Source organism: Camelus ferus, chromosome 10 (genome assembly GCF_009834535.1).
Source record: "Camelus ferus isolate YT-003-E chromosome 10, BCGSAC_Cfer_1.0, whole genome shotgun sequence".
Lineage (NCBI taxonomy): Eukaryota > Metazoa > Chordata > Mammalia > Artiodactyla > Camelidae > Camelus > Camelus ferus.
In genome coordinates, this window is record NC_045705.1 from 67178098 (window position 1) to 67202022 (window position 23925).

Here is a 23925-nt window from a genome sequence, read left to right on the forward strand (position 1 = left end):
ATATGGAATCACAGAAGACCCAGAATTGCCAAAGCACTACTGAAGAAAAGGAACGAATCTGGATGAATAACCCTTCCAGACTTCAGACAATACTACAGAACTACAGTAATCAAAACAGCATGATATTGGTACAAAAACAGACATATGGATCAATGCAACAAAATAGAGCCCAGAAATAAACCCACAGACTTACAGTCAATTAATATTCAACAAAGGAGGCAAGAATATACAATGGAGAAAAGACAGTCTCTTCAGCAAGTAGTGTTGGGAAAACTGGACAGCCGCATGTAAATCAGTGAAGTTAGAACACTGTCACACCATACACAGAAATAAACTCAAAATGGCTTAAAGACTTAAACATAAGACAAGACACTATAAATTCCTGAAAGAAAACATAGGCAAAAACATTTTCTGACATAAATCTTAGCAATGTTCTCCTAGGGCAGTCTACCCAGGCAATAGAAATAAAAGCAAAAATAAACAAATGGGATCTAATTAAAATTATAAGCTTTTGCATAGCAGAGGAAACCATAGGCAAAACGGAAAGACAACCTACGGAATGCGAAAAAATATTTGCAAATGGTGCAACTTACAAGGGCTTAATTTCTAGAATATAAAAACAGCTCATATAGTTCAATAACAACAACAACAAAAAACCCAAATAACTCAATACAAAAATGAGCAGAAGACCTAAACAAGCAATTCTCCAATGAAGACATACAAATGGTCAATAGGAACATGAAAAATTGCTCAATATCATTAATTATCAGAGACAAGCAAATCAAAACTACAATGAGGTATCACTTCGCACCAGTCAGAAAGGCCATCATTAAAAAGTCCGCAAATGATAAATTCTGGAGAGGGTGTGGAGAAAAGGGAACCCTCCTACACTGTTGGTGGGAATGTAGTTTGGTGCAGCCATTATGGAAAACAGTATGGAGATTCCTCAAAAAACTAAAAATAGACTTACCGTATGATCCAGCAATCCCACTCCTGGGCATATATCTGGAGGGAACTCTAATTCGAAAAGACACATGCACCCCAATGTTCATAGCAGCACTATTTACAATAGCCAAGACATGGAAACAACCTAAATGTCCATCAACAGATGACTGGATAAAAAGGTTGTGGTATACATATATACAATGGAATAGTACTCAGCCATAAAAAATAGGAAGATAATGCCATTTGCAGTAACATGGATGGACCTGGAGAATGTCATTCTAAGTGAAGTAAGCCAGAAAGACAAAGAAAAATACCATACGATATCACTCATATGTGGAATCTAAAAAAAAAAAAAAAAGACACAAGTGAACTTATTTACAAAACAGAAACAGACTCACAGACATAAAAAGCAAACTTTCAGTTACCAGGGGAGAAAGAGGGTGGAAAGGGATAAATTGGGAGTTTGAGATTTGCAGATACTAACTACTATATATAAAATAAACAGCAAGGTCCTACCATGTAGCACAGGGAACTATATTCAATATCTTGTAGTAACCTATAATGAAAAATAATATGAAACCGAATATATGTGTATATATGTATGACAAACATTATGCTATACATCAGAAACTGACACATTGTAAACTGACTATACATCAATAAAAATTTTTAAACAATTTATTGAGCACCTTCAAAATAAAAGACTTTGAACATTTTCAGACTTACAGAATAGTTGAAAGAATAGTACACTGAACACATATCTGGATTCACCAGTTGTTAACCTTTTGCCACGTTTCTTTCCCTTTTTTTCTAGATCCACTGAAAATAAGTTGCAGGCATTAAGACACTTCACCTCTAAATATTTTGGCCTATATCCCCTAATAATAAGGAGATTATCCTACATAACTACCATTTTTTAATTGTGGTAAAATATACCTAACATGAAATTTACTATTTTAACCATTTTAAGTGTACATTTGTGGCATTAAGTATATTCACAATGTTGTGCAACCATCACCCACTATCCACTTTCAGAACTTTTTCATCATCCTGAAAAGAAAATTCTATACTCATTAAATATCCCTTTCCCCTGGTAACCTCTATTTTGCTTTCTGTCTCTCTGGATTAGCCTATTCTAGGTAGTTCATATAAGTGGAACCTCACAATATTTGTCCTTTTGCGTCTGGCTTATTTCACTTAGTATAACGTCTGTAAAGGTTTACTTATGTTGTAGCATTATCAAAGTTTTATTCCTTTTAAATGTTGAATAATATTTCATTGTATGTGTATATCACATTTTGTTTAGTTACTCATCTGTTGTTGGACACTTGGGTTGTTTCCACCTTTTGGCTATTGTGAATAATGCTGCTCTGAACACAGGTGTACAAGCATCTATTTGAGTCTCTGCTTTCAGTTCTTTTGGGTATATACCTTGAAGTGGAATTGCTGGATCATATGGTAAGTCTGTTTAACTTTCTGAGGAACTGCCAAACTATTTTCCATAGTGACCAAGAAATTTCACAATGCAATATTATCGCCTAGACTACAATCATAGTTACATTTCTCCAGATATCCCTAAAATCTGGAATAGTCCTCCTGCCTTTTTTTTTTTCCATGGCATTGATGTTTTTGAAGAATGCAAACTAGTTATCTTGCAGAATATCTCTTAATTTGGATTTGTTTGAATGTTTCCTCTCAGTTAGATTCAGGTGAAACCTCTTTGCAAGAGTACTACATAAGAGACATGTTCTTTCTGTTGTTGTTTCAATAATTTAATACTGCTTTATCTCATTATTGTTAATGCTGAAGCATCAAGACACATTACATATGGGGTACAATGATATGAAGAAATGGAAGACAGAGAACAATGGAATCACACCTTTAAGGTGCTGACAAAGATGAACTTCAATCTAGAATTCTATAGCCAATGAAAATATCCTTCAAAATGAAGGAGAAATAAAGACATCTTCAGAAAAATCATAAAATGAGAGAATTTATTGCCAGCAGACCTACACTATGAGAAATGCTAAATGAAGTTATTTAGACTGAAGAGAAATTTGGAAGCTTGTATCTATAGGAAGGAATGAGGGCCACAGGATTGATAAATACCTGGGTAATTATAAAAGAATGGCTTTTTTCTTCTCCTAATGTCCATAAAAGACAAATGACTGTTTATAGTAGAAGTATTATTATAAGATACAGTTTATGATATATGTAGCAATAAAATATGTGATAATAACACAAAGAATGAGAGTAAAAATACAATTACATTGTAAAGTTCTTTTGTGAAATGTGAAGTTCAATTATGTGATAAATGTGATGTATATTACAATTTCTAGAACAGTCATTAAAAATAATAAAAAGGTATAGCTAAAAAGCAAATAGAGGAAATAAAATATAATGTTAATTATATTTAATATTGAATCATAATATGCAACCATTATATCTATTAATTAATCATTAGTAATATATTATTAATTATAATATCAATTATATATAATAAATGTAACATTCAGTTCTTCAAAAGAAGTCAGGAAAGAACTGAGGAACAAAAGAATATATGGGGCAAATAGAAAACAAATAGCAAGATAATATACTTTGTTATGGGTTGAGTTGTGTCTCCCACCAAAATACACATACTGAAACCCTGCACTTCAGAATGTGACTGTATTTGGAGATAGAGTTTTTACAGAAGTATTACATGAAAATGAGGTCATTAGGGTAGACCATAATCCAGTATGACTGGTGTCTTTATAAGCAGAGGAAATTTGGACACAGACATGTACAGAGAGAAAAGGATGTGAAGATGCAGGGAAAGACAGTTGTATACAAGCCAAAGATTGAGGCCTGGAATAGATTCCTTCCTCACAGCTCTCAGAAGGAACCAACACTGCCAACACCATGATCTCAGACCTCTTGCTTCCAGAATTGTGAGTAAATAAATTTCTGTCGTTTAAGCCTCCCAGTCTGTAGTACTTTGTTATGGCAGCCCTTGCAAGTTAACACAGACTTAAACCCAACTATATTAATAATTCCTTTAAATACAAGCATTCCAATTAAAGAAAAAAAGTCAAGACCCAACTATAGTTGACCCTTGAACAAAGCAGGGATTAGCGGCACCAGCCCTCCCTGCAGTTGAAAATTTGGGTATAACCTTACAGTCAGCCCTCCCTGTCCACAGTTATGCATCCATGGATTCAGCCAACTGCAGATCATGTAATACCGTAGTACCTATTTATTGAAAAGAATCCATGTGTAAGTGGAGCCCGCAGCTTAAACCTGTGTTGTTCAAGGGTCAACTGTATTTATCTAAAAGGTATAATTTTAATATACAGACACAGAAAGTAAAAGGATGAAAAAAGATACACTATGTACATAGAAAGCTGATGCAGCCACATTAATATCAGGCAAAATCATGTCAAGGAGAACTAGAAGAGAAAAAGAGACAGTTCATAATCAGAAAAGGGTCAACTGAACAGGAAGACATAATTCTAAGTGTATATGCACTTGATAACAGCACAAAAAGTGAAATAAAAACTAACAGAGTTAAAGGGAAAAACAGACAATGATGCTGTTATAGTCAGAGATTTGAAAACTCCTCTACTGATGACGGATAGAGTATTTTGGCATAAAAGCAGTAGGATTTAGAAACTCTGAATACAGTCAACCATCTTGATATAATTGACATTAAAGAAACTCCACCCCATAATTGCAGAATGCACATTTTTTTTCAAGTACTCATGGAGTATTCACTAAACTGGATTATATCCTGGGCCATAAAATAAATCTCAATACATTTCAAAAGATTCAAATGTCATAGAATATGCTCTCTAATCACAATGGAATTAAGTTAGAAATAAATAATATATCTAGAAAATCCACAGATGTTTAGAAATTAAAGAATATGTTTCTATATAACTAATGAGTCAAAGAAGAAAACAAATGAAATTAGAAAATGTTTCAAGCTGAACAATAATGAAAGCACAGAGTATCAAAATTTGTGTAGTGCAGCTAAAGAAGCACTTAGAGAAAAATGTGTAACTAAATGTCTATATCAGAAAAAAAGAGAAAGGTTTAAAGTCAATATTCTACATTTCTATGTTAAGAAGCCAGAAGTTTGCCGATTTCTCAAAAAGTTAAACAGAATTACCACATGATCCAGCAATTCTGCTCCTAAATATATACCCAAGAGAATTGAAAACATATGTTCATATAAAATTTGTACATGCATGTTCATAGCAACATTAGTCTTATAGCCCAAAAGTAGAAACAACTCAAATGTCCACCAACTAATGGATGGATAAAAAAAATATGATATAGCCACACAGTGGAATACTATTCAGGCTTCAAAAGGAATGAAGTAGTCACATGTTACAACATGTATAAATCTTGAAAACTTTATCCTAAGTGAAAGAAGCCAGACACAAAGGGCCACATATTCTATGATTCCATTTAAATGAAATATTCAGAATAGGCAAATCCATAGAGACAGAAAGCAGACTAGTGGTTTGCAGGAGGAAATTGAGACTGACTGCTGTTAGGTACAGGGTTTCTCTGGAGTGATGGAAATACTCTGAAATTAGAGAGTGTCAGTTGTTGCACAACACAGTGAATATACTAAAAGCCACTGAATTGTACACCTTTAAATGGTAGATTTTATGTGAATTCTATCTTTATAAAAGAATAAAATAAAATAAATTAGAAAAAGAACAAGTTAAACCTAACAGAAGGAAGAAATAATGAAGAGCAGAAATTAATGAAATAGAAAATACACAAAGAATGGAGAAAGTTGGCAAAGCCAAAAGTTGGTTCTTTGAAAACATTAATGAATTTGATAAACCCCTGGTATGACTGATTAAGGGGAAAAAAGAAGGAAAGTACAAATTACCAATTATCAGGGAAAAAAAGAGTGACAATTAATTTAAAATAGATCTTAGCCTTAAATGTAAAAGCTAAAACAATAAAACATCTAGAAAAAAATATTTGTTAGGGGTAGGTAAATATTTCTTATGGTATGAAAAAGCACTAACCATGAAAGAAAAAAGTAGATCAATCAGATTTCATTGAACTAAAAATTTTGGTTCTTCAAAAGACACTATTTAGAAAATGAAAAGGCAAACTACAGGCTGGGAGGAAATATTCATAATATATATATATATATATATCTCAAAGGTTGTATATCCAGAGTATATAAAGAACTTTTACCACTCAGTAATAAGAAGCCAAACAATCCTAATTTTAAAATGGACAAAATATTTTAAAAGACATTTCACCAGAGGAGATAAATAAATGGCAAGTAAACCTATGAAAGATGCTCAACATCAGAAAAATGCAAATTGAAAACCACTTCACACTTACTAGAATGGTTAAAACTTAAAAGACTAACAATAACAAGTGTTGGTAGGATATGGGGCAACAAAAACTTTCACACATTGCTTTGCTGATGGGAATGTAAAATGGTAGAACCACTTTGGAAAACAGATTAGCAGTTTCTTATAAAATTAATGTATATATGTTATACCTCCCAGCAGCCCGACTCGTAGCATTTATCCAAGAGAAATGAAAACATATACCTACACAAAGACTTGTACATAAGTATTCATAACAGCTTGATTTACTGGAGCCCAAAACTAGGATGTTCATCAGCTGATAAATGGATAGCTTCATTTGAGTGTGTTCATACAATGCAACAAAGGTGAATGAAGTGCTGACATACAACAACATAGTTGGATCTCTCAGACATTATAATGAGTGAAATAAGTCAAGTATGCTGAATGGTGACATTTATGTAAGTTCTAGAACAGGCAAAACAAATCTTTGATTATAGATATCAAATCACTTGGGATGGAAGAGGAGGGAGAGATTGGGTGCAAAGGAGAGTGAGGGAACGTTCTGACTGATGGAAGTGCTCTAGATCTTAATTGGGTGGGAGGTACACTGGTGTATACATTTACCAACACTATATATTTAAAACCTGTAATTTTGTTGTAGATAAATTATATTTCAATAAAGTTGATTTTTTAAAAATCAACATAGTGATACCCCCAATTCAAATCTAACATTTCAGGATTCTTCCTCACCTTTCCCCATTCCGTATCTGATCTTCCTTTTCTGACAGTCTCTGGTTCCCAACATCTATATATTTATTCATTTTTTTCTAGTCTTAAACAAAAACAGCTAAACAGTTTTAGAATTAGTACACCAGTACTATTATCAACAACACATCTACTAAGCAAAGTTCAAGATTTTTATTGATGTGGTTCTTTTATTCTTAGGAGGTCCATGAACTGTGTTCATAATTTACTTGGATTCTTGTATTCCTTTTTTGTGAGGTTATATTATCATTTTGATATACAGTTGGGTTCGTTTGTTACTGTTTATGTTCAATTTTTGGATTTTTGAAAATCTTTTTTGACATAGTTTTTTTTTTTGTTTTTTTTTTTTTTTTTTGGAGGAGGGTGAGGTCATTAGGTTTGTTTGTTTGTTTACTGGAGGCACTGGGGATTGACCCCAGGCCCTTGTGCATGCTAAGCATGCGCTCTACCACTGAGCTGTACCCTCCCCACTATCGATACAGTTTTGAATATGTAAAATGTTTATATGGTTCGTGAGCTGAAACGATATAAAAAAATAGAGAAATCTCATTCCCATCCTTTCATCCACCCCATTCTTACCTACCCACAGTAGCAACCATTTTATTTGTTTCTACTTTACTCTCCCTATGTTTCTTTTTTCAAATGTCTATCTCATTTCCCCTTCTTCCATACACAAAGGTAGTAAATTGTACTACTTATTTAACAATTTGTCCTGGAAATCACTCCATATCAGCTTATGGAAATCTTCCTTTTTTTTTTTTTTTAATAGCTACACAGTATTCCATTGAGCGGTTTTATTTAATCCATGAACAGGAATTTAAGTTGTTTCCAATATTCTGCTATTACAAATAATGCCACAGTCAATAATGCTTACGCACATGTTATTTTATGTTTGTGGAAGTGAATCTTCAGGGTAAATTCCTGAAAGTGGGATTGCTGGGTTAAAGGTAAATGCCATGTCATTTTATCAGTACTACCAGATTCCCCTCCCTGGGGACCCTGCCATCTTTCGCTCCTTCATGTTTCCCCCAAACCTTGTCAACAGAGTATACTGTCCAAGTGTTTCAGCTTTTGCCAGTCTTATTTGAAGTGAAGTTGGGCATCTTTTCATGTATTTAGGGTGGACTGAAAGGTCTTTAAGGCTTGGACCCAAGCCATATATTCTACATACTTACTACTACTGACAGATACCCTGTATGAACTTGTTAAATGAATAAATGAATGAACTGGATGGACTTATACTAGACTCATAATTTTTGCAGTCTTGAGAAACCAAGAGTCCCCATGACAAGTTGACTGTTATCCCAGTGTGGGGCAGTGCCAGGTGCCTGGCAGAGGTCTAGTAAAAGAGGAGATGGGCCTGCCAACTGCTAGGACCCCACTGTAAGGACGGGTAGAAGGCCCTTCTCTCCCAGTGGAATATGATAAAAAGAGTGCAGCATCATGGGAGCAGAGACATGCACAAAGCCATTGCAGTACATGACGCAGTGACCCTTCTACCTCAGTGGGATTGTTTCTGTTATTTTTAGTATTTATTAAATACATCAACATGGATGTGGCAAGACTTTTTTCTTATTGATAGATTGATTAAATAGGTAATACAGTTAAATAGTTCAAATTCAAAAGTCCCTCATTCCTGTTTCTAAGCCACCAAGTTACCTTCCTCTCAAAAGCAACTGATGTTATCAATTTCTTGGGTGTCCTTTCAGAGATCCTGTGTGCTTAAAACAAGTGAATACACACACGTTTTAACCTAAATTGTAGCATATTATACACACTGTTCTGTAAATCTTTTTTCCCACTTAACTGTTTATTTTGGAGATCATCCCACTCTGTACCAATACACACAGAGCTTCCTGGAACTTTTTCACAGCACGGTGCCCGCTGTGCACTGCAGCCTACTTTGCTGGTGCCTCATTGATAGACATTTTAGGCTGTTTATAGTCTCTGCCATTACAAACAGTACTGTAATGTTATTTTGGACCTACAAGAGTATCTGTAGGATAAATTTCTAGATATGGACTGAAAGGGACACATGCATTTGTAATTTTGATAAATCATGCCAAACTGGTGTCCTTGGAGTTGTCCCAGTTTACACCCCAACGTTGTGGGAGGTAATAGTAGGACCCTGGGCAGCCATGCTCTTGAGCGCACGTGGAGAAGCTGGCTGGATGCTCCTCCAGCCAACAACTGCCTCTGCTCATATGAGAGAACCTCAGCTGAACACTCAGCCTGCTGGCCCAGTGCGGGCACAAGCTTCAAAGCAGAAAATGAAAAGGGTCCTGCCTCTGAAGTTGACAGCTTTGATGCTTTCCTTGATGAGAAGGAAAAGATGGCACCTGCTGTCAAGGCCACACAACTGCTGGGAGAAGTGACATAGTTGGAGACCACATTTCACTGGAGTTTAGGACTGGCCTTCACGACAGGTACATAAATGATTCTCACAGGCTGGACAGGACCAACAGATCAAATGGTAGGTGCCAGTGAAGTGGGAAGGTTTTTTCAGCTGTGAGTGCTTACTGTGTAGCTATCCCTGTGCTAGTTACACTGGTGACAAGGATGAAATACTCTCCAGCAGTGGAGATGATGAAATGTATCGCTGTAGCAATGTAACATGCTATAATAAAATGTAAACGGGTTGCACAGGGGATAGAGGAGGAATGCTTAGTGCTTCTGAGGGAAAGCTGTGCAGAGAGAGCAGCGTGCAGTCAAGGTAGCAATTGCAGGACAGGGAGTCACAGAAACCTCCAGGCGGGGTGAAGGAGGCTCCCACACAGAGGAGGTCTCTAGGAAATGCCTTTTCCTTCAAGAGACCACGGACCAAAGTAGTGCTCAGGAATTACCTGAGACCTTTTCAACTTGTGGAAGCCCCTTCTCATCTTTAAATGCTCTGCTTCATTGTCAGAAGTCTGTTTTCCTGAGTCAAGTTCACACCTGTCTTGTGGCAGTGTTTGAAATTCCCTCTCTCTCTCTCTCCCCCCTCTCCCCCAGCAAGCTCCTGGTGCTTAGGGCTAGGTTCTAATTTGCATCTGCCATGACTAGCATAAAGTTGTTGTTTTCTACTTTAGAACTCAGGCAGATGAACCGGAGCCCCACCTGCAGAGAAAACTAGCAATCATGCTGAGCGTCCCAGAAGTCCTAGAGGTGGTGGTCACCCACATTCGCCTCAAGTGGGCACTGTTGTGGCTTCCATCTACTTCTCAGCTAATTCAGAAACGTCTTCCTTTTCCTTGTTTACTCAAGTTTCTTGGTAAATTAAGCCCTCACACTACTAGTGAGTTTGAGAGTGGATAAATGTTGCCACACCTGAGTCAATAAAGAATGAATCAGTGCGCCCCTCATTGATGGGTGTGGCATGGTAGTTACTATGGCAGCTGGGGATGCCAGCGAGAACTACAAAACAAGGCCAGAGGGAAGCAGGAAATATGGGGACTGAATTAGGGTGAGCCATCTGTAACCTGTCCATCTCCTGCTGATGATTTCTTCCTTGGCATCTCAGCACATCACACCAGCCATTGCCACATGTGAGGTTCTCAAGAACTTCCAGACACAACTCTACCTCGTCTCTCCGGCCTCTCTGACACTCTCCCCTCTTCTTTGCTGGGCTTCTTCCACCTTCTTCTGGAGAGTATTTTCCCAAGTGCCAAATTTGGTCCTATCTTTGCACCCTCTCCCTGTCTCTGTTTCCTCTCTCAGAGAACTCATGGGCTCAAATGTCAGTTCTAGGCAGGTGATTCCCCTCTGTCCCCTGGGTACCACACTCTCCTTTGACCTTGCTGCTGGACTTGACCTCTAGGTTTTCATTGCCTACTAGATGTTTCCATTTGGATGTCCTGTCATCATCTCAAACTAAGCATGCATGAAATCGATCCTATCTTCCCCCCCAGTTTCCATTTTTTGGCCTGTGGCACCAGCATCCTCTAACCCACCCAAGCTCAAAACCTGAGTCATTTGATGCCTCCTCCCCATCCCTCCCTTCCCAGGTGCAAGTCTTGCCAACTTTCTTTGCAACCTCCCATAACTCTTCGTCCTTCACACTGTCTGTTAACCAGGGTCTCAGCACCCATGTTGTGAATATTTTGTAGCTTGTACCTGGTCAGAAAGATTCTCTGAAATGATTATTTTATACTATCTCTCTCCTGCTCAAAAACCTTCAGGCATTCTTATCACCGTGGATGAACCCAAACTCCTTTGCCTCAGGCTCAAGCACCTGTGTTTGTCCCAGAGGACCTCACCAGCATTATCCCATGTGACAGAAGTGCAGTCTCTGTAACAGGACTCTGGGATCAAGTCCTATTCCTGATATTTACATGCTGTGTGATCCTGGGCAAGTACCTAACCTCTCTGTGCCTGAATTTCCTCATTAAAATTGCTTTATAAAACGTTTAGAATCATTTCTAGGGCTGCTTTGAGGATAAAAGGCACTTAGGACAGTACTGGATACATAGCAAGCACTGAAATGCCGGCTTTTGGTTGCACTGATTTTTCATAGAGCAAGTGCTGCGGGTTGCACACCTCTCCCCTGGGCGCATACACCCACCTCTCCTCACTACTTTTGCTCAGCCCAGTCCCTCGGTCTAGAATGTTTTTCTCTGTCTGCGGATTCTTACTCACCCTTCAAGGGCCACTGACCTCCCATTTCCTTCTGATAAACGCTTATTTGGTGCTTTCTGCGATGCTGCTCGACCTCAGCTGGGCGATAGAGGGTGTGTCACTGGTATATGAAACCAGTCATAGGCCACACATGATCGCATCTTCCTGGGGTTCATTTTACTTGATAAGTAGGTTCATCTGTTTTTCTGTTACAGCAACTGCTCCAGATATATCATGGAGTAGAATGCAAAACTGGCCAAAGATAAAACACACAACTGCTTAAGAATATTCAGAGTGTCGGTGTCTTGGGCCACCCCAACCCCCAGCCCCAGTGGCAAGTCTGCTTTCATTCTGCATGGAAAGGTCTGAGATGCAGGGACATGGCCAGCAGAAGAGGTTAGGCAGTGCTGCAGGGCATGGCGGTCCTCTGCTCAGGGCCCTTGCAGCAAGGGTCCCTTTAATATGTGGTCTCTCTCCTTCCTGAGAACTGTATTCACACCATTCCTACTTGCCCCAAGGTAGCACTTGTATTACATTATTTTTTAATTTCTCCACGGGTAGGTCTTATCTTGTCGATGCCATCCTGAACACCTGGAGCACAGGTGTGGGTTGGAGCACAGGTGCAGTGACATAGCGGGAAGACAGACCTGGGTGGGAATTGGGCCCTGGTGTTTATTGATTAAGCCAGTCACTTTTCCTCTCAGCCTCGGTTTCCTTATCTGTGGAAGTGGATAATACTCACTTAATGAGATTGTTCTGAGCAGTCAATGAGATAATGTTAAGTGCAGCAGATGGCGTGGATTGTCACTTAATAAACATCACATCCCTTCCAGCCAGTCCAGGCTGTGAGCAAACATCTGATGCTCCAGTGTTCCCACCCCCAACCATACCCCTCTCCCTGCATCCACTCCCACAGCCTCTGCCTCCCTCCCTGCCATGGTGGGTGCTCCTACCTAAGGCCACACTCTTCCTTGTGTACCAGTCCTGGCCCTTCTCACCTCACAGACTTCGCTCACACAACTGCCTCCTCTGTCTTCTGCCGCCTCAGTGTCCCTCCCTGTTGGACCACTCTCTTCTCCATGTAATTATGCTGTAATATCACTCTATCTAAAACAAAAGATGGAACAAAACAACAAATAAAAACCCTTCCTTAATGGGGAGGGTATAGCTCAAATGGTAGAGCACACGCTTAGCATGCCTGAGGTCCTGGGTTCAATCCCCAGTATTTCTATTAAAAATACATAAACCTAATTACCTCCCCCTTGCCAAAAAAATTCTAGAATAATGTGATAAAAAAAAACACAACCTTCCTTGATCCCACATCCTCTTTAGTTACCACTCATTTCTCCCTTTACAGTAAAAGATCCCTGAAACAACTGGCATGACCCCATTTCCACTTCTGCCATCCTTCCCTCTGAGCCCACTCGAGGCACACTCATCCCTGTCACCCCATGGATGCCGCTTGTCTGCAGTGACCTCTGCATGACCAAGTCCAGTGTGCTCTTTGCCGGCTTCATCTTACCAGCCTCTCAGAAGCATCTGAGACCTTGAAACACCCTCCACCCAGGCCTCCCAGGCCCACCGTCTCCTGGCTTTCCGCCAGTCTTGCCACTCCTCAGTCTCCTTTGCTGCATGCCCTCTAAGCATAGAAGGTCCCAGGGCCATGGTCCCAGAGACCACTTCTTCTCTAACTATACTCACTCAGGTCATCTCACCCACACACATGGCTTTAAATACCACCTGAAAGATGCTCAGATTTCTCTCTCACATCCAGACTTGCATATCCACTGCCTACTCCCCATCTTAGATGTGTCACAGACTTCAAATCTGAACTCTTAATTCCCCACCCCACCCTCCCCTTCCCACAATCTTTCCTGTCTTAGTAATGGGAACTCTGTTCTTCCAGTTGCTCAAGCCAAAACTTTTGGAGTTATCCTTGGCTCCTCTCTTTCTCTTAAACTCCACACCTAACGGATCAGCAAGTCCTGTCAGTTAGTTTTGCCTTCAAAATGTAGAAAGAATCTAGCCACTTCCTGCCACCTCTGTCTCCCACCCTGGTCTAAGTCACCACTGCCTCCCACTGGCCAACTCCAGTAGCCTCCTGAGTGTTTGTGTTGCCTCTTCTTTCCCCAACCCCACAAGCTGTTCACCAACAGAGTAATGTTTTTCAAAACATAAATTTGATTGTCATTTATTGCCTTAAAACCCACCAATGTCTTCCTCTCTCATTCAGAATAAAATCCAGATTCCTTATCCTGTCCTATCAGGCCCTATGGGACCTGCCTGCTACCTCTCTGGCCTTGTTTCCCCCACCCCTGCTCCCTGCGCTGCCTCTGCCCAGCTGCACTGGCCTCCGCACTGCTCCTTGACCGGACTGGAAACACTCATGCCTTGGGGAGTGTGGGCCTGTTGCTCCTTCTGCCGGAAGCACTCCCAGATGCTGCCCTGTCAGGGAGCCTTCCCTGAGCTGCCTCTCCAGCACCCTTGGCCTTCTCTAACCTCTAACCCTAACTCTGCCTAGCACTTACCACAGCCTGACATACTATTTACGTGTTTGTTTTTGTCTATCTCCTCCCCCCTAATAACACCCAAGAGGACCTCTAGAGCCCAGCTCATGGCAGGTGCTCAGCAGATGGGCAGGGGCAGGGAGGAGACAGGAAAAGCCCCTCATCTCTGCATGATCACATACCTGCTGGTGCTTCTGGACAATTTTGCACAACCTTTCTGGGCTTCAGTTTCCCTCTCTGTAAAATCTACCTTGAAGGTTTTTTAGGAAATTTAGAGGTAATATATTTAAAGCACTTGAGGCATGGTCAGTGCTCGATAAAATGGGGGCTAAAAAAGGCTCCTTGGTCACTGTCTAAACCTGCTTCCAAGGAGTTCATGGTTCTGTTTCTCCACCCCAGGACGGAGGGCCGATACATCAAATGAAGGTAACACCATTATAAGGAGTACTGATTCCAGTCTCCATGTCATACCATCCCAGGGTCCCTTAAGCATTGTTTCTAAATACAGCTATTTCTCCTCCATCTCCAGGACCATCCAGTTCCCTACCAAAGCCCCTCAGATGATGGCCATCTCTGGGCAGGTCCTATGGGTGGAAGCCCACCCCCAACCCAGCTTTGGATCCAGGTAGCCCCCATGTGGGAAGTAGTGGTGCTTGCTGGGAATGTATATGTCTGTCTGGACCTTATGAGTCATGGGTCCCCTGGATCCTGCTCTGACAAAGGACCCATTTTTGTGAGGTGTGCAACACTGGGCAGGCCAGGTGGTGGGTTTTTCCTGGCTGGCCAGTGAAGGTGGCTAGAGTAGTCTTCCTGGTTACCACCAGGGGGCGCCAGAGGTTGCTCAGCGCTGTGAGGACTTGTCCGTTGGGTTTTTTTTAAGGTGTCTTTCCTCCTTCTCAGGTCGAGGGTTAGGCAGTGGAAGAAGCATGTACACCTTACAGGAAAGCGTGGTGCTGGCTCTCTCCAGCTATCAGATTGCTGGGTGCTGCCAGCCCAAGCAGGACCACATTAAGGGACTGGAGATCAGGCTTCCAGACTCAGTGTTCTTTATTGATAAGCATTAGTGAACCCCTTGCCCCGTGAGCTCAGCCAGTTCTGCCCTCAGAGTCCCAGCCTGAGGTGGGGAGGTCAACTTTGCCTCTTAGATCATCTGCCTTCTGCCTGAGTCTGGTTCTGCCCAAAGCTGCACCGAGTCGGCTGCACCATCCCAAGGACCACAGTGTTCAGGTCAGGCGTGTGGCGGGCTTCCAAAGGCTCATGGCCAAGTCCTCATCCTCAGAGACCACTCTCCATGTTGGAGGTGGTTGGCTTCAGCCGTGTGGGTTCTCAGAGGGGGCACTGGGAGCCTGCTCATTAGATGGAGGGCTGAGCCGCAGAGAGCTCCAGACACAGCCTTTTTCCTTCCCTGTGATCACACTCTTTCCTGCCAAACGTTCTCCACAGCAGAGCTGAGCCGAGGGGAAGCAACTGGCTCTTGCTTGTGTCCTGAGGTTCTCAAGTTGCGGGCAAGAGGTCTTAGGCGATGTGTCAAAGGGGATAGAGATGCCAGAGGCTGTGCGAGGGGGTATGAGATGGAGGGAGAAACCAGAGTCAGTCAAGTCTCTTGATCTGATTTCACCAGCCCCAGTTCTTGGCCATGTCCTATAGCCCTTGGCCAGGCTCTCAGTACTAAATAGTACCTTGGGCCCTGGGTGCACCTTTCCTCCACCATGAGCTCAGGCATAAGAATTATTAAAACAAGCTTTTGCCTCCTGAGCCAGGCACCTTGTAGAATCTTCTTGCCTGCTCAGCAAGGACCCCCAAGGCTGCATCTATTTCTCCCTCAGGCCAAGAGAGCCCCCATCCGGGGCCAGCAGGCTGGTGGTGCCTAGAGAAGTCCCTGGCTCCCCTGAAAGCCCTCCCTGGCCTGTCTCTGACCTGCACTGGAAGCGGGGATCTCCAGGGTGGGCACACAGCACCTGACGGACTTCCGGGGGAGGCTCCAAGCCCATCTGCTCTGCCCGATGCCAGCGCTGCAGCCGTGTGATCCCTGCCAGGGTGGAAAGAAGACACTGGGACTTCGTGTTGGGGCAAGGAAGAGTCTAGGCTAGATAATGTGTGGAGGGGTATGTCAGGACCTCCACACCCCCCAGTCTCAGGAGACAGTGCAGAGAGTCAGGCAGGGGCCGGGGCTGCTTCATAGACGTGTGGGTGACAGTTCTGGCTCTGGGACATGCTCTTGGGGCCTGAGGGGGTTCTCACCTGTGCAGGGCCCATACTGCCAGGCCAGGTCAAACTGCCTCAGTAGCTCCAGCTCCTGCTTCATCCACGCTCAGGGGCTGGGGCTCTTCCCCTGCAATGACATGCTGCTCCTGAGGTCTGCCCAGGCCTGTGCCCTGCGGAGCTGGCCCCCTTCCCCTCACCTCACAGCTGTCCCACTGTTCCCCAGCCTTCACCACCCCTTTGCCTCTGCTATCCGTTCCCAGGCCTGCTGTAGGAAGTAGAGGACATACTTCACTTTCCTTTCCACTGCCCACGTCCTCTCATGTCCCCCGCGTCCACTCCTCCCGCCCTCCCACACCTCAGAGACCTAGCTCTGGTGCCAGCTCCCGCTTGCTGTGCCCAGCGGGGCTCTCCCTCCTCTTCACTACAGGGTAGGAGTCAGTGATGAGCCGTTTCCGGCCCATGGCGGCCACCCAGGCAGGCGGAGAAGGAGGCGACTGCCGGGAAGGAGAAGACAGGCCAGCGGGCACGAGAGAGACAGCTGCTAGAGAGAGAGAGTGAGAGAGGGCTGGGGCCAGAGAGCGAGCCTGGGGCCAGCGACGGGCAGACGGACGACCCAGACAAGCAGAAAGGAAATGCGAGGGTTCCAGGGTATGACGCCTCCCTCCCACCCCCACAAACATGCAAACAGCAAAGACCTAAGCCAATGGCAGCCCGCCTCTGTGGGGCGGGGCCTGGCTCTAGCCAATGGCAGGCGGCACAGAGGGGGCGGGGCTGCAAGTGCAGCTGTGTTCTGGGGTGGGGGAGAATGGGTGAGGCAGTGGGTGGGGGACCTGTCATGATGCCCCAGACTGCACCACCTCCTCCTGCCCCCACACTGGTCTGCAGTGGGTCTCGGGGGACTTCACAGAGCGTTATCCTCAGCCTCTCACTTCCCGTTTACCCTTCCTAGGCAAATGTTCTTTTCAGCCTCGCTAATCCCCGTGGCCAGTTTATAACTCCCCAGAGCCCAGCTGGAGACTTCCACTCCCGCCCCTTGGCCCGCTGAGTGTTGTGGGGGCAGGTCTGGAGGTCCGAAGAGAGTTGGGGCTAATCCAGACCCCTTCCGTGCTCTCACCCCACCCACACCAGCCCCAGGAGACCTGGCTGGAGAAGCCCATGGGTTCTGAAGTCTCCTTTCTCAGTCTGCACCCAAAGACACTGTTGGCTTTTAGTCCAGGCAAGTGCTTGCCTCCTTGGCTCTCCTGGGGTCTCACAGACTGCCCTTGCCTGCCCTCCTAGACAGGAAGATTCCACACTGCTGAGAAGGCCAGAGTATGTTTAGATCCCCTGTCCTTCATCAGCAAAATCTGCCCTTGTTGCCTCACACTAATGTGAGAGTATGAGTAGAAAGTACCAACAATAACCCTACATGACACTTTCAGCGTGCCAAGGACTGTTCTGAGCCCTTTCCCACATACTCGCTCAATTAAAATAGACGTAAAATGGTTCTTGAAAGTAGGAAGTGCTGATAGTCACAGGACTTGTGTGACCCCAGTGAAACCATTGTCCCTCTGTGCCCCCCAGGAGCTCACAGGCGAAAGGGCAAGCAGACGGACACGCAAATTGTCAGTGCAAGGATAAAATTCCTAACAAACAGAAGGGGAAAGGTGGGTCAGAAATGGGTTGGACCACCGGGCTGGCTTATCTCTGAAAGACCCCCTGGAGGAGGTGGGCTGCTGTAAACAGTGTCTCTCAATTCTCCACCCATGACCTTTGTCCCTTGGGCTCATGACATTGCTGACTCACCCCTATACCCGCCTCCTCCTCACCAACTTCCTGGCAGTAGGCAGAAGTGCTGGCCAGTGGGAGTCTGGGAATCAGTGCGGGGACCAGCCCAGCTCTAATCGGCCTCTAGAGAGGCTCAGAGGCTTCTGCCTGCCCCTTTCCCACTGCTCTAGGGTCTGGGCACTCTACATTAGGAGGAGAATGTGCCTGAGGGAAGAGAACGCTCTGGGGAGCAGACCACCGAAGGAGAGGGCAGAACAGGCCTTGTCTTCAGGGGCTTCCTTCCTCCTGGCTCTCCCCATCCCTTCCTTGAGGAGGGCTGAGTGGAAGAGTGAGAGCTTGTGGGCGCACTGTACAGAGCTGGAGGGCCCTTCCCTGCTTTACTGTTTGGGCTTGGCCTGTCTAATCCCCCCATCTGCCTCCTGGACTAAGTGGGGCCCAGAGTGAGGGAGACAGGGGCTCTGCTGCATTGGGGAGGGGAGCAGGGAGGCCCTCTCCACCAGGCATGGGACGGGCGTAGGTGTGGGGTACAGTCAGGCACTGAATACTCCTCAGAGGGCTGGTGCCCAGGCTCTATGGGACTGACAACCCCTCCCCAGAAGGCGTGTCCAGAAGTGTGTGGCACCCAACTCCTGAGCCCACAAAGCCCTGAGGGATAGGGAACCGTGGGTGGGGCAGACCCCTCCTCATTCCTGGTCCCTCCCACCCCTGAAAGCTGATAGCCGTGGGGCCCTGCCGCCGCCCAGGGAGCGTGAAATGGGGTATGCTGCTGGGCGGCCACAGTGGCTCCTACTGCCACCCGAGCTCATTCCCTCTCCTCTCTGGCACCCTGGCCTGTTCTGTGGGCACTGTCTGGGCCACCCCTGCCAGCTGCCCCCAGCCCTGCCTGGCCCAGGCCCTGCTAGCCTCCCCCACCCACCTGGAAGATGTTCCCCCTGGCCTTCATTCAGCTTCTCCCAGCCCAGGTGGTCAGCTCAAGTGCAGGCACCTAGGACTGGCTCTCTGGCCTGGAGTTGAGACAACTCTCCCCAGGCAGCATGGCCCGCCTCTGCTAGTCAGATAGCTGTGGGATCAACCCCCAAGGCTTGAAGGAGTTGGCACCCAGGGGTTTGGGAATCATCACTGTCCAACTGGCAATCTTCCCTGTCTTGACATCTTGATCCGTAAGTTGTGCTGGCAACTAGGCCAGACCTTGGCCTGCCCATCCTCAGGTCTTTTCCTTCTTTACTCCCCCAACCTTGTCTGCCTCCTTTAACCTTCCTTCCTGGGACCCCTATCCCTTCTCAGGCAACTTCCTGGCCTGTCTGCAAAACTGCTGCCCTGGGGTCTGTCACAGTTCAGGCTTCACACTGGAGGGCCTGGCCATAGGTCTGACACCAGAGGGCTAACTCCTTCAGGGAATTTCCTGAGACCCAGGCTTAGGTTCCTTGTCCTCTCTGACCCCCAGAAGCTGGGGATGAGATTAGCAGGAGTGACCTTTGCACCTTGGCCTGGGAACACTCAAGGCCCTTGCTTCAGAGTGAAGGCCAAAGTCTTGGAGGAACCCAAGAGGAAAGAAGAGAAAAGAACTGGAACAGCATCCCCGCACTTTCCTGAGGGTGGAGCCCCACCACTGACTGCTCCAAGGGGAAGGGGAATTAGGCCCGGCTTAGCTCAGACAATGTGGCAGGATAGGGGGCCTCAGTACTTTGCATGCGCCCTAAGAGCCACTTCTCTTCCCCCAGCTCACAATGGGGCTCATGGGGAGAGCCAGCTAGAGCTAGGATAGTGGGGGCAGCTAGCTAGGAAGGAGGGAGGGAAGCAGCTGCCTGGGGCCCAGAGGGCTCTGGGGTATAGCCCGCTCTCCTGACCTCCCCCAGCAACCCGCTTCCTCAGGCCCTCAGGCCCTGCCATCCACCCTGAGCTGGAGATTCTGGGCACCAGACTCACACCCCTCCTCCTGCTCCAGGTTCTTGACCTCGTGGGCTTAAGGGGCAGGAGCCTGGTGGAAGGCAAAAGTTGTCCTGGGTCTGGGTTTTCTGCCGTTGGATGTCTCTTCTTCCCTGTCCCAAACCACCCCATCCAAACCTCCTCCCATCACCTCCCCTTTCACCTTGACCATCACGACTGTAGAGAAGTCCTAGGGAGATTTGAAAAGGCCATTCCTCACCTTGGCCACGAGGTGTCAGACTTTGTCCAGTTGGGAGGAAGATCCTACTTAGTTTCCACCCATCAGCCTGACCTTGGAGATTAGAGGAAAGTTGAGGAACCTAGAGGTGACCTCTGAACTAGGGAAACTAAGGGATGCTGAAGGCTGAGAGGACATTGAAGGAAAGCACTGGAACTCTGAAGTTCTAAAGCTCACAGTTCCTCCCTCACTGCCCCCACCCCCACCCCACTGACAAGGGCTTTGTCCACTGCTGGGAAATTGGGGAACCAGGCTGAGTCAGGGAGCTCCAGAATTGAAGGGACAAAGGCAGGGACAATTGTGGCTCCAGAGAAGAGGGGGGAGCTGAGAGGGAGCCCGCCATCAGAGCACTAAGCCAGGCCCGCATCACCAGCCCTTGCCCTCTAGGCTGAGGGTAACAAGAGCCTCTCTTGGCCTTTCCCCATTTGGGGTGGCCTTTGCAAGTGGGCAGATGTTGGGGGTGTGTGACAGGTGCTTGAATGAGTCTCCTCACATACCAAGGGGCACCTAAGTCCTGGGTATGGGTCAGTCTTTGCAAAAGCAGGAAGATGGCAAGGCATGATCACCCTCTGGCCAGCCGTCATCAGAGGCCCTGCTATATCCGCTCCCATCACCACCATCCTGGAAGTCGCCTCCCGCAAGTGACAGTTCTCTGTCTTGTATGCCTGCTCTCAAACACAGGTGTGTTTCCGGGCACCCAAGATGAGGATGAGATTTCTTATCCACAGCATGCTATCTGGAGGTGACAGGGGGGGACCTTCTCTCCTCTCCCATTCTCCCTAGCTTTCCTGGAAACAGAAGAGTTCTAGAGATAATGCCCCCCCCCCGCCCCGTGACACTGGAAGTCCCCAGGTATTCCAGTTCTTAAACTGACCTCTACATACCTGGGCCCGTGACCATGAGACCATACTTAAGAGGTGGAACCTAAGATAACCAATGACAACTCATCACGTCTCCTAAAGCAGCTGTGGATGGAGACTCAGTGTGAATGGAGACTCATTCACAGAAAAGCCAGATGACCTGTCATTTTTCAGGAGCTACCTGTCCCGTGGTCCACAGTGTCAAAACCCACAAGAAGGACTCACCCCTGACATCATCTGCAGGGAACTGTTTGGAGGAGAGTTTAAGAACTCAGACTCTGAAATGCCCTTTCTGACTGGATGCTCCTCTGCAGCCACCCCAGCCCCCGCCCCCGTTTCCCTCTGCTACCCACCCTACATGTGCTGTGTGGCTCACAACCAGTCAACAGCACGAGTTCTAGCCCTCTGGAGTCTCACCTCTGGATTCTCTGCCAGTCCTGCCTTGCCAGTCCTCAGCTTTGGGAAATGGCCCCTCTTCTCTCTGTCCCCACCTCAGGCCACCTCTGGCCACCTCTGTCTGGCTTGTTAGGAAATAAATGTCAAAGAATGTCTCAATCCATGCCGACGGGTCCATGACAGAGATGTGTTTGCTGATGTCACCTGGCTGGTGCCACATAACTGCCCAGAAACCCTTTTCATTCTCCTATGCATGTCCCTGATTCTATTCCCCGACCCTCTCAGTTCTCCAGCCATCACCCCTCATGCAACAAGAACATGTTCTGATCTCTTCTACTTAAAAACAGTAGCAGCAAACCAACCAAGCTAACAGAAAACCTTCTGGGATCCTGTTACTCCCCCTAGGTATTCCCTTTGTCACCAAACTCCTGAGGGAATGTATTCACCCTTCCTACTTCCTTCTCACCACCTCCTTCTTTAATCTCACAATTTGATGTGTCTCTCAACTGTTCTTGCATAGGTCACCCGTGACTTCCTGTTTACAAAGCCAGTGGATTCTCCCCAGAGTCTTCTTGTGGTTCTTGGGGGCATCTGACACTGTTGATCAGCTGGCTCATTAAAATTCTCTTCTCTTGGCTTCTAATACACTATTGTCTTGACACTCTTTGAATCAGTTTAAATCAAATCATTGAGTACTTTATTCTGTGCCCTGCATCATGCTAAAATGCGGCAGGGATGCAAGGATGACTTAACTGTGGAGCCTGTCCTCAAGATGCTACCTGCTTAAAAGGGAGACAGACACAACTATCCCTTGTCCTGCCCATCCTCCAAGCATGCTGTCAAATCCCACATCCTAGCACTGGAAATACAGCAGTGACTTCAGATGCCGTTTCCTCCCCTACAGGGCTCACAGACTAGCAGGGCCCTCACCCAGCTGGAGGCAGTCACTCCTTCCTTCTTGACCTAAATAGTATTTTGCCTGGGTCTTTCTGATCAACTTCTGCCTTGGATTCTAGCATTTGGCAGGGGGTAGGAGATGGGGGACTGGTTCCTTTTCTGGATTGTTCTGTTCAGCACACTAAGGGAACAACTTCTTGGGACTTGAGCTTGAGCCTGAGCTGGGTGCTGAGACAGAGAGATGGAGAAGACGCAGAGCGTGCCCCCATAAGCCTGCGGCACAGCAGTGTGGGACCTACCTTCCTTTTCCCTGTATCCCGTTTCGCCTCTTGCTTGGTGCCTTACACAATGCAGGCCCTGGATGGAGACAGCCCAGAGGCCCTCTCCTTTGTATCTCGTGAGGCTGGAGGCAGGGCCTGCAGGTGCCCCTGGCCATGCCTGGGCAGACGTCTCAGTCCGAGGAGCCTGGGGCCCTCAGGATGGGCAAGTTCTCACCAACTTGGGTCAGGTGACTCAGGGACCTTCAGCACAGCCTGGCTCACGCCACCCACAAGCAAGTCCAATAGCTCCTGCACCTACCCTCACACCTCTCCCTCGCCCCACCTCTCCCTTTCCCGGCGGCTCACTCGTCACTACCTCCTGGCCCCTGTCGCCCACGTATGCGCACATGGTTTCGCTCCTTATCATCTCAGGTAAGCACAGTGTCTTCCCAGGTAGATTGCAGGCTCCGTAAGGGCAGGAGCCAAATCAGGTCTTGGACTTCTTTTGGCTTTCCTACACCAGTTAGCACAGTGCTGGGCGGGTAATTAGGTCTTTAAAATATTTGTCAACTGACTGACATCACCATCCGTTGTTACTGCCTTCACTGAAGGCTCTGTCTCCCGGAGGCCCTTGTAAAATAGCCACTATTACCTGGGAGCAGTTAGCCCATTGATTTACCCAGTGGCCCTTCACTAGAATGTCATGACACATAGATGTGTCATCTGTGATTCCTAATCGCTGCTGCCTCAGCCAAGCATCTTACCTTTATTGCTTCTCTTATCCTTTCCAACATTCTTATAAGGGTTTTTAATTATTCCCATTTTATAGATGGGGAAACTGGAGAACAGAGAGCTTTAAATCATTTGTCCAAGGTCACTCAGCCAGTAGATGATAGACATGGGATTTGAGCTTAGGCCATCCCTTGAATGGCACCTATCCCATTCGTTTACAGTCCAATACGAGTTTCTCTTTCCCTCGAATCTGCGGTTTCATGTTGGAGAGAAAGGAGCAGATCACTGCTGAGACTTGTGACTTGGCCTAGGTCTGTTGCCCTCCCTAGGAGACAAAGGGTGTTGAGAAGGTGAGGATTACTTCTGGGGGGCCCCGGCAGGTGGTCACAGGTAGGGGTCCTGGGGAAGCTGAGCCTGGAAGGCAGACAGATGGCTCTGCAGGGAGACAGACATATGAGACCATTAAAGTCACCCAGAGAAGTGAGGTGGACCGAACACAGGCTG

The 23925-nt window shown here is 45.9% G+C and overlaps 1 protein-coding gene and 2 long non-coding RNA genes across 3 annotated transcripts in view; 2 read left to right on the plus strand and 1 right to left on the minus strand.

Moving 5' to 3' along the window:
- The window catches only part of LOC116666529, a 41078-nt gene that overhangs the window by 6046 nt on the left and 11107 nt on the right, over positions 1-23925 (plus strand). The gene's annotated exons all lie outside the window — the stretch shown is intronic.
- POLD4 (DNA polymerase delta 4, accessory subunit) lies at positions 15170-17004 on the minus strand. Its single transcript, XM_006179469.3, is given in 5 exon segments — positions 15170-15692; positions 16058-16169; positions 16382-16436; positions 16438-16472; positions 16710-17004. Coding segments are annotated over 5 exon segments (324 nt in total). The 5' UTR covers positions 16807-17004; the 3' UTR covers positions 15170-15667.
- LOC116666530 lies at positions 16880-22175 on the plus strand. The gene is made up of 2 exons (XR_004323446.1): positions 16880-16993; positions 21311-22175. It is a non-coding gene; the product is annotated as an uncharacterized LOC116666530 (long non-coding RNA).